At 43.4% G+C, this 17,241-nt stretch overlaps 1 protein-coding gene across 4 annotated transcripts in view; it reads left to right on the top strand.

The window, feature by feature from the left end:
- Positions 1 to 17,241, top strand: part of DEPDC1B (DEP domain containing 1B) — a 98,845-nt gene that overhangs the window by 39,873 nt on the left and 41,731 nt on the right. For all 4 annotated transcript variants that reach the window (XM_069749042.1, XM_069749035.1, XM_069749026.1 and 1 more), the window contains exon 4: positions 7,234 to 7,361. In XM_069749042.1, coding sequence (XP_069605143.1) covers positions 7,234 to 7,361 — 128 coding nt within the window. The remainder of the gene's footprint in view (positions 1 to 7,233; positions 7,362 to 17,241) is intronic.

Here is a 17,241-nt window from a genome sequence, read left to right as displayed (position 1 = left end):
CAACACTGCTGGAACGGAGCCAGCATGGGAGGCGAGTATAGGCTTATTTTATCGGGGCTGAACATTTAGTTGTACAGGTTGTCCTATAGTGCACAACCCCTTTAAGCGGCTGTGTCCGGTTCTCCGGTCTTTCTTGCATAAAACATGGTGGGCTTGTAAGAAAAAATGAAACTTACCCTTGCTTGAGGGAGTTGCTTCATTTGGAGGGGGTCGGGCAGTGCAAACACCGCCTGAGGTATTTGTATCAATTGTATTGGGATAGTCACTTTTGCTCCTTTTGAACAACTAAAACAGGAATTCAACTTGAGTAATTTGGAATTTTTCAGATATCTACAATTTGACGCATGCAGTAAGAGCACAGGAAACTGTTTCTGATCTCTCCATCTCAGTTAGTGGGATACTAAACTATATGGTGAGGGGTAAAACTAGGAAGGTATTATTTCCTTGATGTATAATTTTCTGCTACTAAGAGTTCTGGGTGACCTTATGACCGCCGTCCAAAATTGGTGGGAGAGAGATGTGGGACATATATCCATGGAAGAATGGGAGGACATCTTGTACTCAATGTGGCGGATATCGATTAACACAGCCTAGAGGAGGTCACAATTGTTCTTGATTCATAGTATATAAAACCCATAAAACATCATATTCGATGGGTCTAAAAGCTGATTATTGCTGTGGGGAAGTGGGTTCATATCTCATTCACATGTTTTGGTCATGTTCGCAATTGGGCGAGCTATAGAAAAATGTCGACAGACTAATTTGTGAGGTCTTTAACATTCCAATTTCCATTAATGCTAAGTCCTGGGTCTAGTATAGTATACTGATGTATCTTCTCCAGGGTAGTTAGCCATAGCTAAAATATTCTACCATGTAAGGAAGACTATTGACAAACACTGGCTAGAAAGTAGCCCTCCCTTGATTGATGAACTAGTTGGGGGATTAAAGAAGTTGTCCACTACTAGGACACCTGTGGAGACATGGGGGAGGTCAGTGACTGCTCTCATTAACGGCCCTAGGTCTCATGGACCAGGGATTCTCCCACTGAATGCTGCTCTTCATCCTCGTGGGCATAATACTCGGACAACACAGGGTAAGGATAAAGTAGAGTTACAATACTTTATTGAACCACCAAACAGACAATGATAAATAGAACAGTCTCAGCAAAATACCCAAGATGGTGAAAAATTAGAGGCTCACCCTTCCGCTGATTCGCCGGGATAAGAGCAGCTGTGACTCCGGGGCTTCCAGGGCCGACTGCCCCCTCCTGTGGCACCATGCTTTTGGCGGGCACCCACAGAGAAGAGGTAACGACAACTTTAGGAAGCTGACAGTCCATTGAGGTGCATGGCCAGGTGACCAGAGGGTCACTACCTGGCTTCTCCGAACGTCTCTATTTAGCTAGGTGTCCAGTGGGTCTCAATCCTGGCTTCTTCAAATGTATCCATGGATTCAGTGCTGATCGGTGGAGAAGAACATCATAAATCCTTTTTCATATCAACCTCTATCGCTCAGCTATTAACTCTTATTATTTGGGTTTTTAATCAATCTGCATAGTTCATCCTTCTCTGTTTTGCAGATCAACAAACTAGCTTGACTTATACAATACGTAATCAACATTAAAAAACCTGTTCAATTACCCTGCATCCCTAACCTCCTCGATAACACAATATGCTGTAACAAACGTAGACTCGAGTCAACCTTGAAGGCTCATACTAACAATAGTCTGTTTTTCTTGACCAACCAAAGAAAAGCACACACATTCAAAAGTCAACATAAAAATAAGTATGCCTCCTGGCCTATTGAAAATAGACATCTGGATTATTAAGATTAAAGGGAATCTGTCACCTCACCTTGCCGCTATAAGCTGCGGCCACCGCCATTAGGGGCTTATCTACAGCATTCTGTAATGCTGTAAAGCCCCTGATGTAACCTGAAAGATAAGAAAAACAAGTTAGATTATACTCACCCAGGGGCGGTCCGGGTCTGATGGGCGTCGCAGGTCTGGGTCCGGCACCTCCCATCTTCATACGATGTTGTCATCCTCCTTGCATCTGTCGCGGCTCCTGCGCAGGCGTAATTCTCTGCCCTGTTGAGGGCAGAGCAAAGCACTGCAGTGGGCAGGCGCCGGGAAAGGTCAGAGAGGCCCGGTGCCTGCGCACTGCAGTACTTTGTGCTGCCCTCAACAGGGCAAATCAGTACACCTGCGTCGGAGCCGCAACAGAAGCAAGGAAGAGGACGTCATCGCATGAAGATGGAAGGTGCCGGACCCGGACTTGCGGCACCCATCGGACCCGAACCGGGACTGCCCCTGGGTGAGTATAATCTAACTTGTTTTTCTTATCTTTCAGGTTACATCGGGGGCTTATCTACAGCATTACAGAATGCTGTAGATAAACCCCTAATAGCGGTGGCCGCAGTTTATAACGGCAAAAGGAGGTGACAGATTTCCTTTAAATGATGTGTCGTTACAACACCCCTTTTTGATCTAAATGATTGGCCCCGATAAAATAAAGAAGTCTGTGCTTGTCTACCATGCCTGTCCCAGGGTTGTCGTATGACATGTGGTGCCCGACGCCCAATCAGTGCTGGCATCACTGGCCCCATCTTCAGACGTTTTGAACATGAAGAGGAAGTGGGAGATCAGCTGCAGCCCTGAATTCCTCTTCATGCCCAAAATGTATGAAGGGGGAGACAGTGACGCCAGCGATGATTGTGCAGAGAGCACCTCGTGTTCTATAACCACACGAGAGCCCCGGGACCTCTAGTGCCGACACCGCTGGATTTGAGCCGGCACGGGAGGTGAGTGTAGGCTTTTTTATTTCATTGGGGTCAAACATTTAGATCAAGAAGGGGTTGTCCTAGTAGTAGACATCCCCCTTTAAACAATACAGTCCTAATGGAGGAAAAGGTATATATCAAAAGGAGAGCTGTTGCCAAATCCGGTAATCAATGGGGAGACTGGATCAAATGCCTGGCAGTAGTGTCTGAACTATTGGGGTAATTTTAAATTTATTAGTGCTAGGTTGAATATTTATTTAAAGAAGTTGTCCACTTCTTGGACAACTCCTTGTCATACCCCATGCTTAGCACCAATTAAAAAAAAAAAAAAAATTATACTCCCTTCTCAGCGCTGTTTCTGCGGTGTCAGCACTCTCTCTTTTCCGGGGCTTCCATGCGGTTTGTTGTGACATGTGACTCTGGGATGCAGCTTATCTCTGACATCCTCTTCAATTTGTCAGAAGGCGGGGACAGTGACGCCAGTGTTGATTGGTCGCCAGCAGTCACGTGTCACAACAACCGCACGATAACCCCGGGAATGCGAGTGCTGACACCGAGGGAACAGCATGGGAGGGGATTACAGGCTTTTTTATTTTATCGTTGCCAAACGGGGGTATGATAGCCCCTGTAAATACTTTATTAGATTTTGTGTATGTATTTGAGCTCTCAAGAGCCTGAGTGAGTCAATTAATTTCCACCTCGGTATACCAAGGGAAGAAAGGGTGTGGGGGAGTTATTGGGATTTGAAAGTTACTCCTATGAAAAGTTTATTTACATGCTTGTTTGAAGATGTTTTTTGCTTTTAAAGGCATATTCTGTGTCTACAACCCCTGGTAAATATTATGGAATCACTGGCCTTGGAGGATGTTCATTCAGTTGTTTAATTTTGTAGAAAAAAAAAACAGATCACAGACATGGCACAAAACTAAAGTCATTTCAAATGGCAACTTTCTGGCTTTAAGAAACACTAAAAGAAATCAAGAACAAAAAATGTGGTAGTCAGTAGTGGTTACTTTTTGAAACCAAGCATAGGAAAAAAATTGAGGTATCACTCAAGTCTGAGGATAAAATTATGGAATTACCCTGTAAATTTTCATACCCAAAAATAACACCTGCATCAAATTAGATCTGCTCGTTAGTCTGCATCGAAAAAATAGTGATCACACCTTAGAGAGCTGTTGCACCAAGTGGACTGACCTGAATCATGGCTCCAACACGAGAGATGTAAATTGAAACAAAGGAGAGGATTATCAAACTCTTAAAAGGGGGTAAATCTTCACACATTGTTGCAAAAGATGTTGGTTGTTCACAGTCAGATGTGTCTAAAATCTGGACCAAATACAAACATGGGAAGGTTGTTAAAGGCAAACATACTGGTAGACCAAGGAAGACATCAAAGTGTCAAAACCAGAACCTTAAAGCAATATGTCACCAAAACAGGAAATGCACAACAAAGCAAATGAGGAACGAATGGGTGGAAACTGGAGTCAACGTCTGTGACCTAACTGTAAGAAACCGCCTAAAGGAAATGGGTTTTACATGCAGAAAAGCTAAACGAAAGCCATCATTAACACCTAAACAGAAAAAAACAAGGTTACAATGGGCTAAGGAAAAGCAATCGTGGACTGTGGATGACTGGATGAAAATCATATTCAGTGATGAATCGTGAATCTGCATTGGGCAAGGTGATGATGCTGGAACTTTTGTTTGGTGCCATTCCAATGAGATTTATAAAGATGACTGCCTGAGGAGAACATGCAAATTTCCACAGTCATTGATGATATGGAGCTGCATGTCAGGTAAAGGCACTGGGGAGATGGCTGTCATTACATCTTCAATAAATGTACGAGTTTATGTTGATATTTTGGACACTTTTCTTATCCCATCAATTGAAAAGATGTTTGGGGATGATGAAATCATTTCTAAAGATGATAATGCATCCTGCCATAGAGCAAAAACTGTGCAAACATTCCTTGAAAAAAGACACATATGGTCAATGTCATGGCCTGCAAATAGTCCGGATCTCAATCCAATAGAAAATCTTTGGTGGAAGTTGAAGAAAATGTTCCATGACAAGACTCCAACCTGCAAAGCTGATCTGGCAACAGCAATCAGAGAAAGTTGGAGCCAGATTGATGAGTGTCACACAGGACTCTCCATTAACTGCATGCCTCAGAGACTGCAAGCTGCTATAAAAGCCAGGGGTGGTGCAACAAAATACTAGTGATGTTTTGGAGTGTTTTTTTTTTTTTTTCATGATTCCATAATTTTTTCCTAAGAATTGAGTGATTATATACCGTCATTTTTCCCTATGCTTGGTTATAAAAAGTAACCATTACTGACTACCACATTTTTTGTTCTTGATTTCTTTTAGTGTTTCTTAAAGCCAGAAAGTTGCCATTTGAAATAACTTTAGTTTTGTGTCATGTCTGTGATCTGCTTTTTCTCTACAAGATTAAACAATTGAATGAGCATCCTCCAAGGCCGGTGATCCCATGATTTTTGCCAGGGGTTGTATACCTGTTTTACTGTTCTAAAGCTTATCACTGATGTCTCAATAAGTAAACTTTTCTTGATTTAAAAAAGGGAGGTAACATCAGAAAATGAATATTTGTTTAAATCAGGTTTTTATTATGAATATTTAAAAAAATATATACCGTATATACTCGAATATAAGCCGAGATTTTCAGCCCAAATTTTTGGGCTGAAAGTGCCCCTTTCGGCTTATACTCGAGTCATGATCGGCGGTGGGGTCGGCAGGTGAGGGGGAGAGGGGACTGTTGCATAGTCACCTAGCCCCGGCGCTCCTGACGCTCCCCCTGCCCGTCCCACGGTCTTCGGTGCCGCAGCTCTTCCCCTGTTCAGCGGTCACGTGGGACCGCTCATTAAAGTTATGAATATGGACTTCACTCCCATAGGGGTGGAGCCGCATATTCATTCCTCTAATGAGCGGTAACGGTGACCCCTGACAGAGGAAGAGGCTGCTGCACCTGGAGACCAGCTGTCCGGGATAAGGAGCCTGGGACGCCGGGAGCAGGTGAGTATGTCATAGTTACCTGTCCACGTTCCACCCGCCAGGCGCCGCTCTGTCTTCCGCGTCCTCTTGCTCTGACTGTTCAGGTCAGAGGGTGCGATGACGTACTAGTGTATGCGCCGCCCTCTGCCTGAACAGTCAGTGCGGAGAGACGCCGAGACGGGACGCTGAGGAGCAGCAAGCAAGAGGTGAGTATGTCATTTTTTTTTTTTTTTATTGCAGCAGTAGCATTCTATATGGCACAGCTTTATATGGAGCATCTATGGGGCCATAATGAACGGTGCAGAGCATTCTATAGGGGCAGCTTTATGTGGAGCATCTACAGGGCCATAATGAACGGTGCAGAGCATTTTATATGGCATAGCTTTATATGGAGCATCTATGGGGCAATAATCAATGGTGCAGAGCATTATATATGGCACAGCTTTATATGGAGCATCTATGGGGCAATAATCAATGGTGCAGAGCTTTATATATGGCACAGCTTTATATGGAGCATCTATGGGGCAATAATCAATGGTGCAGAGCATTATATATGGCACAGCTTTATATGGAGCATCCATGGGGCAATAATCAATGGTGCAGAGCATTATATATGGCACAGCTTTCTATGGAGCATCTATGGGGCCATTCTGAATGGTGCAGATCATTATATGTGGCACAGCTTTATATGGAGCATCTATGGGGCCATAATGAACGGTATGGAGCATCTGTTTTTATTTTTGAAATTCACCGGTAGCTGCTGCATTTTCCACCCTAGGCTTATACTCGAGTCAATAAGTTTTCCCAGTTTTTTGTGGCAAAATTAGGGGGGTCGGCTTATACTCGGGTCGGCTTATACTCGAGTATATACGAGTATTTTAAAAAGATTGTAATATGGGGAAAAAAAACAAAAAATGACGGCAAACAGCTGGTAATCCTGTAATATTCACATTGGGGCTTTTTTAAGGCTATGTTCACTCTCAAAGCCAAAAAACTAAGCTGGACTATAAGCTAGTGTACGTGCAAAGTGTAAGAGCTCATTCACACTGTGGCCATTTCATAGACAAAACCCTATTTAAAAAAAAGGGAGCATACACCCTGCAGTAAGTAAATCAGTAACACTATTTTGAGCAAAAAAGCATAAAGCCATCCCACCACGACAACGTGTACCCTGCTCCGATGTCTCCAGTGTTATGCCTTCCTATGGTCAGAACAGTGGGAAAGATAGTCCCATCTAAATTGGCTGAAATGAGTATAAGCTTTTACATTTTTTTTTTTCTAGAAAATGAAACGCCTTCTATAATGGCTACATATAAAGCATTTTATGAACTAATCAGCCACCTTACAGTACATGGGGGAATGGGGAAAGAATACTATAAATTACCCCATTCCAAAATATTGGCAATAATTGGAACAATTTTTTTTCTTTTCCCCAGAATTCTGAGATGTGGTATAAACGGCACAGTATAGCCATAGGAGAGGTGCCAGCCTGTCGGCTGCTATATCGTAAAGAGTTAACCGCAGAAAACATTGAAGAAATATGGAAATCTAGGACACTATTACGGTAAGTCAGCCGGGCATTATCACTATGTCAGGGGCAGCATGGTGGCTTAGTGGTTAGCACTTCAGCCTTGCAGCATTGGGGTCCTGGGTTTAAATCCCATCAAGGACAACATCTGGAAGGGGTTTGTATGTTACTTGTGTGTTTGCATGGGTTTCCTCCAGGTTCTCTGTTTTCCTCCCACACTCCGAAGATCTACTGATAGGCAATCTAGATTGTGGGGACAGTGATGACAATGTCTGTAAAGCGCTATGGAATATGATGGCACTATATATATTATAGTAACATACTAACATTATAGTGCCTACCTACCTTAGGTAGCTGACTGAGGTTCAAATCCTGGCTCTGCTCTGTTGAAAATAATAGTGGTTCTTGGGCAAGACAACCAACACCACTATCTACTATAGTGTCTACTACTATAATGTCTACCTCAAAAAACAAGAGAGTTGTACCGGCTCGAACGTCGCCCGGATTAACAAGCTCCTGGTCAGATGTTGAGGAACCAGGACAATCTGATGATAAATGAACTACTGGAACAAACCATACATGGACAAGGCAAGAGAACCTGGATCTGATGAAATGCTACTATAACAGCAGACCAAATGATAGAGGATATACGAAGCATAAGAGGAAACTCTGGATGGATGCAAGACTTGCATGTCCACTGACAGCTAGTCACCCAAAGTTTCAATGTCATAAAGAGAAAGCTATTATTACAATTTGAGATGAATTAAGTGCACTGCAGATCCACTTCACATGAAGACCAGGAAGAACAACATGTGCAACCCCTTGAAAATCCTGATCCAATCCTGTAACTAGAGAGCACTGCAGCTGATCTGAAACAGAAGATCTTAGATAAACTAAATACCATCAATACCAGAGAACAACTGCCAAGGTTCAGCAAAGAAACATCACCAACATTGGAAGTCAACTCAAGACAACTAGCACAAGTGACCATTTAATGCATCATATACCAAGGTGACAAACTGTCCCCATTGCTGTTCTACATAGGCTTGAACCCCCTCAGTCAGATAATTACAGAGTCTGGCTATGGATACAGTTCCTACAAGTTCAAGAGTGGAAGCACCATCAGCCACCTCCTCTACATGGATGACATCAAGCTGTATGCGAAAAATGAACGAGACATCCATTCACTGATCTACAGTGAAAATATCGGGATCTCCTTCGGACTTGAGAAGTGTGGTCGTTTGGTAATAGAGAGGCAAGGTAGTCAAGACTGATGGCGTGGAATTACCAGCAGGGCACATAGCGGATGTACAGACATGCTACAAGTACCTCGGCATCCCACAGGAATACAGTAGCCATGATGAGGAGGCAAGGAAAGCAGCAACCTCCAACTACCATCAGAGGGTAAGGCAGGTCCTAAAGAGTCAGCTCAATGGGAAGAATAAAATCTGCGCCAATAATACATATGTCCTGCTAGTTATCAGATACCCTGCTGGCATATTGTGCTGGCCAAAAGAAGAGATGGAAACAGCAGATGGAAAGACACAAAAGCTCCTCACAATGCATGGAGGTCTCCACCCCAAGTCTAACACCCAAAGATTGTATACCAACAGAAAGGAGGGTGGTGGAGGCTTGATAAGCATCCAAGCTTCACGGATGGTGCAAAACGTATCCTGCAATTAAAAAAAAAGACACCGCAGAGAAAGGTGAATGGAATGTGTTATTTTAATTTTATTTTTTGAATGCAGAGGCAGAATGGAGAAAACGTATGTAAGGAGGGGGGACATATGTACCAGGATGGAGGAAATGTACAGTATACCTGGAAGGGGCCCAGGGTGGGGAACACGTGTGCTTGGAAAGGACCCAGGATGGGGGGTTGCATATATACCAGGAAAGGACCCAGCATGGGTGACATGTATACCTGGAAGGGGCCCATGATGGGGGGGACATGTGCACTTGGAAAGGACCCTGAATTGGGGACTTTACTACATAATGAAGAGGGGTCAAACACGTATGTTTTTATAGAATTTAGAGAAAATACAAGGGCCAATACATCTGACCAACATGCCAGGTGGCCCTAGCGCAAAATTTGGATTCTAGGTATGCAACTGCTGTGACAGCTACCCAGACACTTGATGTTCAAATGTGTCATTGAGGCATCACGTGCACAATTTGTACCTTTTATTGCGAGTAAATCACATTATGTCTAGATAGTTGAGTGGTTAAGCATACCCAGCACACTGAAATATCAATGGATGGCCACCTTTCTTTTCATGGTTATGAATTGGCATATATCCGCAGGTGGTATCGTCTGGGCAGGATTACAGTAGGTTGCAACTATATAGAGGAACTAGCTGAAGAGCCCGGCGTTGCCTGGGCATAGTAAATATCTGTGGTTAGTTATAGCACCACACTTCTCTTATTTTCCCATCACGCCTCTCATTTTCCCAATCACATCTTTCATTTTCCCCCTCACATCTCTCATTTTCTCCCTCACTCCTTATTTTCCCCCTCACTCCTTATTTTCCCCCTCACTCCTTATTTTCCCCCTCACTCCTTATTTTCCCCCTCACTCCTCTCATTCCCCCCTAACACTTGTCATTTCGACCTCACATCTGTCATTTTCTGATCACTCCACTATTTTCCCTCATTCCTCTCATTTTGCACTCACACCTTTTCATTTTCACCTCACACCTCTCATTTTCACCTCAGTATATACATGTTTATCATCTCCCTTATATATATATATATATATATATATATATATATATATATATATATATATATATATGTATATATTATACACCTGTATGTCATCTCCTGTATATAGTATATACCTGTATGTCATCTCCCCTGTATATAGTATATACCTGTATGTCATCTCCCCTGTATATAGTATATACCTGCTGTGTGTCATCTCCCCTGTATATAGTATATACCTGTATGTCATCTCCTCTTATATATAGTATGTACCTGTATGTCATCTCCTTCTATATATAGTATATACCTGTGTCATCTCCTCCTGTATATAGTATATACCTGTGTGTCATCTCCCCTGTATATAGTATATACCTGTATGTCATCTTCTATATATAGCATATACCTGTATGTCATCTCCTCCTGTATATAGTATATACCTGTAGGTCATCTGCTCCTGTATATAGTATATACCTGTATGTCATCTCCTCCTGTATATATATGTACCTGTATGTCATCTCCTCCTCTATATAGTATATACCTGTGTGTCATCTCTCCTGTATATAGTATATATCTGTGTGTCATCTCCCCTGTATATAGTATATACCTGTGTGCCATCTCTCCTGTATATAGTATATACCTGTGTGTCATCTCCTCCTGTATTAGACCTCATTCACACGTTTTTTGCTCAGTATTTTTACATCAGTATTTGTAAGCTAAATTGGCAGCCTGATAAATCCCCAGCCAACAGGAAGCCCTCCCCCTGGCAGTATATATTAGCTCACACATACACATAATAGACAGGTCATGTGACTGACAGCTGCCGTATTTCCTATATGGTACATTTGTTGCTCTTGTAGTTTGTCTGCTTATTAATCAGATTTTTATTTTTGAAGATAATACCAGACTTGTGTGTGTTTTAGGGCGAGTTTCGTTTGTCAAGTTGTGTGTGTTGAGTTGCGTGTGGCGACATGCATGTAGCGACTTTTGTGGGATGAGTTTTTTGTGGCAACATGCGTGTAGCAAATTTTTGTGTGTCGAGTTGCATGTGATAGGTTAGTGTAGCAAGTTGTGTGCAGCAAGTTTTGCGCATGGCGAGTTTTGCGCGTGGCGAGTTTTATGTGTGGTGCCTTTTGAGTATGTGCAAGTTTTGTGTGAGGCAACTTTTGCATGTGTTGCAACTTTTGTGCATGTGGCAATTTTTCCTCGTGTGCAAGTTTTGCGTGTGGTGAGTTTTCCATGAGGTGAGTTTTGCACTTGTGGCGAGTTTTGCGTGAGCCTAGTTTTTGCATGTGGCGAGTTTTGCGCGTGGCGAGTTTTGAGCGGCGACTTTTGTGTTTTGACTTTTATGTGGCGAGGTTGGTGTATGTGTGGTGAAATGTGTGCTGAGGGTGGTATATGTGTTCAAGCACGTGGTAGTGTGTGGCGCATTTTGTGTGTGTGTTCATATCCCCGTGTGTGGTGAGTATCCCATGTCGGGGCCCCCTCCTTAGCAACTGTAAGGTATCTACTCTTTGGCGCCATCGCTCTCATTCTTTAAGTCCCCCTTGTTCACATCTGGCAGCTGTCAATTTGCCTCCTACACTTTTGTGACTGTGCAAAATTTTGTGGCTGTAGCTGCGACGCCTCCAACACTTTTCCTTTCACTTTTTTCCCCATTATGTAGATAGGGGCAAAATTGTTTGGTGAATTGGAACGCGCGGGGTTAAAATTGCGCCTCACAACATAGCCTATGACGCTCTCGGGGTCCAGACGTGTGACTGTGCAAAATTTTGTGGCTGTAGCTGCGACGGTGCAGATGCCAATCCCGGACATACATACACACACACACACATATACACACACACATTCAGCTTTATATATTAGATTAGAGCACAAAAAATAAAAGAGGCACTTTTCATGAAAAAAAAATGCGTAGACTGATTTAAAGTTCGTTTTTATCACCCTCTGATTTTCCTCTGATTTTGGAGATCTGCCCCCATTTTTTTGGGATTAGTATATAGACAATACACCATGTTCCAAATTATTATGCAAATTATATTTTTCTCGGATTTTCCTAAATGGTCGGAGCAATGACATTCAGTCTAATAAAAGTCATCACCTGTTAGATTATACATCAAATTTTATTGAAGAAACCTCCCAATGATAACAGTATAATCTCCAAAATGAATAAAAGCTCAGAATGCACTGTTCCAAATTATTAGGCACAGTAGAATTTCTATACATTTGATATGTTTTAACCCCTCTCTGACCTTAGACGTACTATCCCGTTGAGGTGCCCTGGGCCTATCTGACCCTCGAAGGGATGGTACGTCATAGCGATCGGCCGCGCTCACGGGGGGAGTGCGGCCGATCGCGGCCGGGTGTCAGCTGCCTATCGCAGTTGACATCCGGCACAATGTGCCAGGAGCGGTCACGGACCGCCCCCGGCACATTAACCCCCGGCACACCGCGATCAAACATGATAGCGGTGTGCCGGCGGTATAGGGAAGCGTCGCGCAGGGAGGGGGCTCTCTGCGGGCTTCCCTGAGACCCCCGCAGCAACGCGATGTGATCGAGATGCTGCGAGGGTCTCCCTACCTCCCTCCCTGCTCCAGGCCCGGATCCAAGATGGCCGCGGCATCCGGGTCCTGCAGGGAGGGAGGTGGCTTACCAATTGCCTGCTCAGAGCAGGTGCTTGGTAAGCCTGCAGCACTGTAAGTCAGATCAGTGATCTGACAGAGTGCTGTGCAAACTGTCAGATCACCGATCTGTGATGTCCCCCTCTGGGACAAAGTAAAAAAGTTTAAAAAAAAAAATTTCCAAATGTGTAAAAAAAATAATAAAAAAAAAAAATTCCTAAGTAATGAAAAAAAAAAAAAATATTATTCCCATAAATACATTTCTTTATCTAAATAAAAAAAAACAAAACAATAAAAGTACACACAGTATCGCCGCGTCCGTAACGACCCCACCTATAAAACTATATCACTAGTTAACCCCTTCAGTGAACACCGTAAAAAAAAAAAAGAGGCAAAAAACAACGCTTTATTATCATACCGCCGAACAAAGGTGGAATAACACGCGATCAAAAAGACAGATATACATAACCATGGTACCGCTGAAAACGTCATCTTGTCCCGCAAAAAACAAGCTGCCACACAGCATCATCAGCGAAACAATAAAAAAGTTATAGTCCTCATAATAGTAACATAGTAACATAGTAACATAGTTAGTAAGGCCGAAAAAAGACATTTGTCCATCCAGTTCAGCCTATATTCCATCATAATAAATACCCAGATCTACGTCCTTCTACAGAACCTAATAATTGTATGATACAATATTGTTCTGCTCCAGGAAGACATCCAGGCCTCTCTTGAACCCCTCGACTGAGTTCGCCATCACCACCTCCTCAGGCAAGCAATTCCAGATTCTCACTGCCCTAACAGTAAAGAATCCTCTTCTATGTTGGTGGAAAAACCTTCTCTCCTCCAGACGCAAAGAATGCCCCCTTGTGCCCGTCACCTTCCTTGGTATAAACAGATCCTCAGCGAGATATTTGTATTGTCCCCTTATATACTTATACATGGTTATTAGATCGCCCCTCAGTCGTCTTTTTTCTAGACTAAATAATCCTAATTTCGCTAATCTATCTGGGTATTGTAGTTCTCCCATCCCCTTTATTAATTTTGTTGCCCTCCTTTGTACTCTCTCTAGTTCCATTATATCCTTCCTGAGCACCGGTGCCCAAAACTGGACACAGTACTCCATGTGCGGTCTAACTAGGGATTTGTACAGAGGCAGTATAATGCTCTCATCATGTGTATCCAGACCTCTTTTAATGCACCCCATGATCCTGTTTGCCTTGGCAGCTGCTGCCTGGCACTGGCTGCTCCAGGTAAGTTTATCATTAACTAGGATCCCCAAGTCCTTCTCCCTGTCAGATTTACCCAGTGGTTTCCCGTTCAGTGTGTAATGGTGATATTGATTCCCTCTTCCCATGTGTATAACCTTACATTTATCATTGTTAAACCTCATCTGCCACCTTTCAGCCCAAATTTCCAACTTATCCAGATCCATCTGTAGCAGAATACTATCTTCTCTTGTATTAACTGCTTTACATAGTTTTGTATCATCTGCAAATATCGATATTTTACTGTGTAAACCTTCTACCAGATCATTAATGAATATGTTGAAGAGAACAGGTCCCAATACTGACCCCTGCGGTACCCCACTGGTCACAGCGACCCAGTTAGAGACTATACCATTTATAACCACCCTCTGCTTTCTATCACTAAGCCAGTTACTAACCCATTTACACACAATTTCCCCCAGACCCAGCATTCTCATTTTGTGTACCAACCTCTTGTGCGGCACGGTATCAAACGCTTTGGAAAAATCGAGATATACCACGTCCAATGACTCACCGTGGTCCAGTCTATAGCTTACCTCTTCATAAAAAGGGATGCAAAAATAATAATTTTTTCTATAAAATAGTTTTTATCGTATAAAAGCGCCAAAACATAAAAAAATGATATAAATGAGGTATCGCTGTAATCGTACTGACCCGAAGAATAAAACTGCTTTATCCATTTTACCAAATTCGGAACGGTATAAACGCCTCCCCCAAAAGAAGTTCATGAATAGTTGGTTTTCGGTCATTCTGCCTCACAAAAATCGGAATAAAAAGCGATCAAAAAATGTCACGTGCCCAAAAATATTACCAATAAAAACGTCAACTCGTCCCGCAAAAAACAAGACCTCACATGACTCGGTGGACTCAAATATGGAAAAATTATAGCTCTCAAAATGTGGTAATGCAAAAAATATATTTGGCAATAAAAAGCCTCTTTCAGTGTGTGACGGCTGCCAATCATAAAAATCCGCTGAAAACCCGCTATAAAAGTAAATCAAACCCCCCTTCATCACCCTCTTAGTTAGGGAAAAATAAAAAAAATGTATTTATTTTCATTTTCCCATTAGGGTTAGGGCTAGGGTTAAGGCTAAAGTTAGAGTTGGGGCTAAAGTTAGGGTTGGAGCTAAAGTTAGGGTTGGGGCTAAAGTTAGGGTTAGGATTACATTTACGGTTGGGAATAGGGTTGGGATTAGGGTTAGGGGTGTGTCTGGGTTAGAGGTGTGGTTAGGGTTACCGTTGGGATTAGGGTTAGGGGTGTGTTTAGATTAGGGTTTCAGTTAGAATTGGGGGGGGGTTCCACTGTTTAGGCACATCAGGGGCTCTCCAAACGCGACATGGCGTCCGATCTCAATTCCAGCCAATTCTGCGTTGAAAAAGTAAAACAGTGCTCCTTCCCTTCCGAGCTCTCCGGTGTGCCCAAACAAGGGTTTACCCCAACATATGGGGTATCAGCGTACTCAGGACAAATAGGACAACAACTTTTGGGGTCCAATTTCTCCTGTTACCCTTGGGAAAATGCAAAACTGGGGGCTAAAAAATAATTTTTGTGGGGGAAAAAAAGGATTTTTTATTTTCTCGGCTCTGCGTTATAAACTGTAGTGAAACACTTGGGGGTTCAAAGTTCTAACAACACATCTAGATAAGTTCCTTGGGGGGTCTAGTTTCCAATATGGGGTCACTTGTGGGGGGTTTCTACTGTTTAGGTACATTAGGGGCTCTGCAAACGCAATGTGACGCCTGCAGATCAATCCATCTAAGTCTGCATACCAAATGATGCTCCTTCCCTTCCGAGCTCTGCCATGCGCTCAAACGGTGGTTCCCCCCCACATATGGGGTATCGGCATACTCAGGACAAATAGGACAACAACTTTTGGGGTCCAATTTCTCCTGTTACCCTTGGGAAAATGCAAAACTGGGGGCTAAAAAATAATTTTTGTGGGAAAAAAAAGGATTTTTTATTTTCTCGGCTCTGCGTTATAAACTGTAGTGAAACACTTGGGGGTTCAAAGTTCTAACAACACATCTAGATAAGTTCCTTGGGGGGTCTAGTTTCCAATATGGGGTCACTTGTGGGGGGTTTCTACTGTTTAGGTACATTAGGGGCTCTGCAAACGCAATGTGACGCCTGCAGATCAATCCATCTAAGTCTGCATACCAAATGATGCTCCTTCCCTTCCGAGCTCTGCCATGCGCTCAAACGGTGGTTCCCCCCCACATATGGGGTATCGGCGTACTCAGGACAAATTGGACAACAACTTTTGGAGTCCAATTTCTTCTCTTACCCTTGGGAAAATAAAAAATTGGGGGCAAAAAGATGATTTTTGTGAAAAAATATGATTATTTTTTTTTTTACGGTTCTGCATTATAAACTTCTGTGAAGCACTTGGTGGGTCAAAGTGCTCACCACATCTCTAGATAAGTTCCTTAGGGGGTCTACTTTCCAAAATGGTGTCACTTGTGGGGGTTTTCAATGTTTAGGCACATCAGTGGCTCTCCAAACGCAACATGGCGTCCCGTCTCAATTCCTGTCAATTTTGCATTGAAAAGTCAAACGGCGCTCCTTCGCTTCCGAGCTCTGTCATGCGCCCAAACAGTGGTTTACCCCCACATATGGGGTATTGGCGTACTCAGGACAAATTGTACAACAACTTTTGGGGTCCATTTTCTCCTGTTACCCTTGGTAAAATAAAACAAATTGGAGCTGAAATAAATTTTCTTTATCGCCTCTCATTGGGGGACACAGGAACCATGGGGTGTATGCTGCTGCCACTAGGAGGCTGACACTATGCAAATAAAAAAGTTAGCTCCTCCTCTGCAGTGTACACCCCACCGACTGGCATTATACTCTTCAGTTTAGCTTAGTGTCAGTAGGAGGTGGACACGGGTCTTTCATTAGACCCTTATCTACCTCAATGTGCGTCGTTTCTTTTCAGGTTTTTCCGGAGGGATACAGGGTGAGCAGTCACACCTGTAGTCCCACAAGCGGACTATGAGTACGGCGTGTACTGCCACCCCGTATCCTCATAGATCCCTCTCCAGGACCAAGATCCTAGCACACAAGCGTGCTCAGAAGTCCGGTCCTGGCTCCGTCCCCCACCCACTCGCCCACCAGAGCCTGTCGGTTGCGGAGACGAGGACGTCCATCAGCTCCCTGGACGTCTCATACCCTTCCTGTCAGGTTAGTTTCGGCGTGGGATGTTTTAGGTGAGTATTTTCCCCAGTCCCATCCCACATCTTTTATAGGGGGGGGGGTCTTGTTAGGGGCTCCCAGCCTCCTTTCATACCTGTCAACACCATGATGCGTCCATACAGTGACGCGGCCGG

This window comes from Ranitomeya imitator, chromosome 1 (genome assembly GCF_032444005.1).
Source record: "Ranitomeya imitator isolate aRanImi1 chromosome 1, aRanImi1.pri, whole genome shotgun sequence".
Taxonomy (NCBI): domain Eukaryota; kingdom Metazoa; phylum Chordata; class Amphibia; order Anura; family Dendrobatidae; genus Ranitomeya; species Ranitomeya imitator.
Note: the sequence above shows the minus strand (reverse complement) of the source record. Positions and strands in the feature narration are given on the sequence as shown.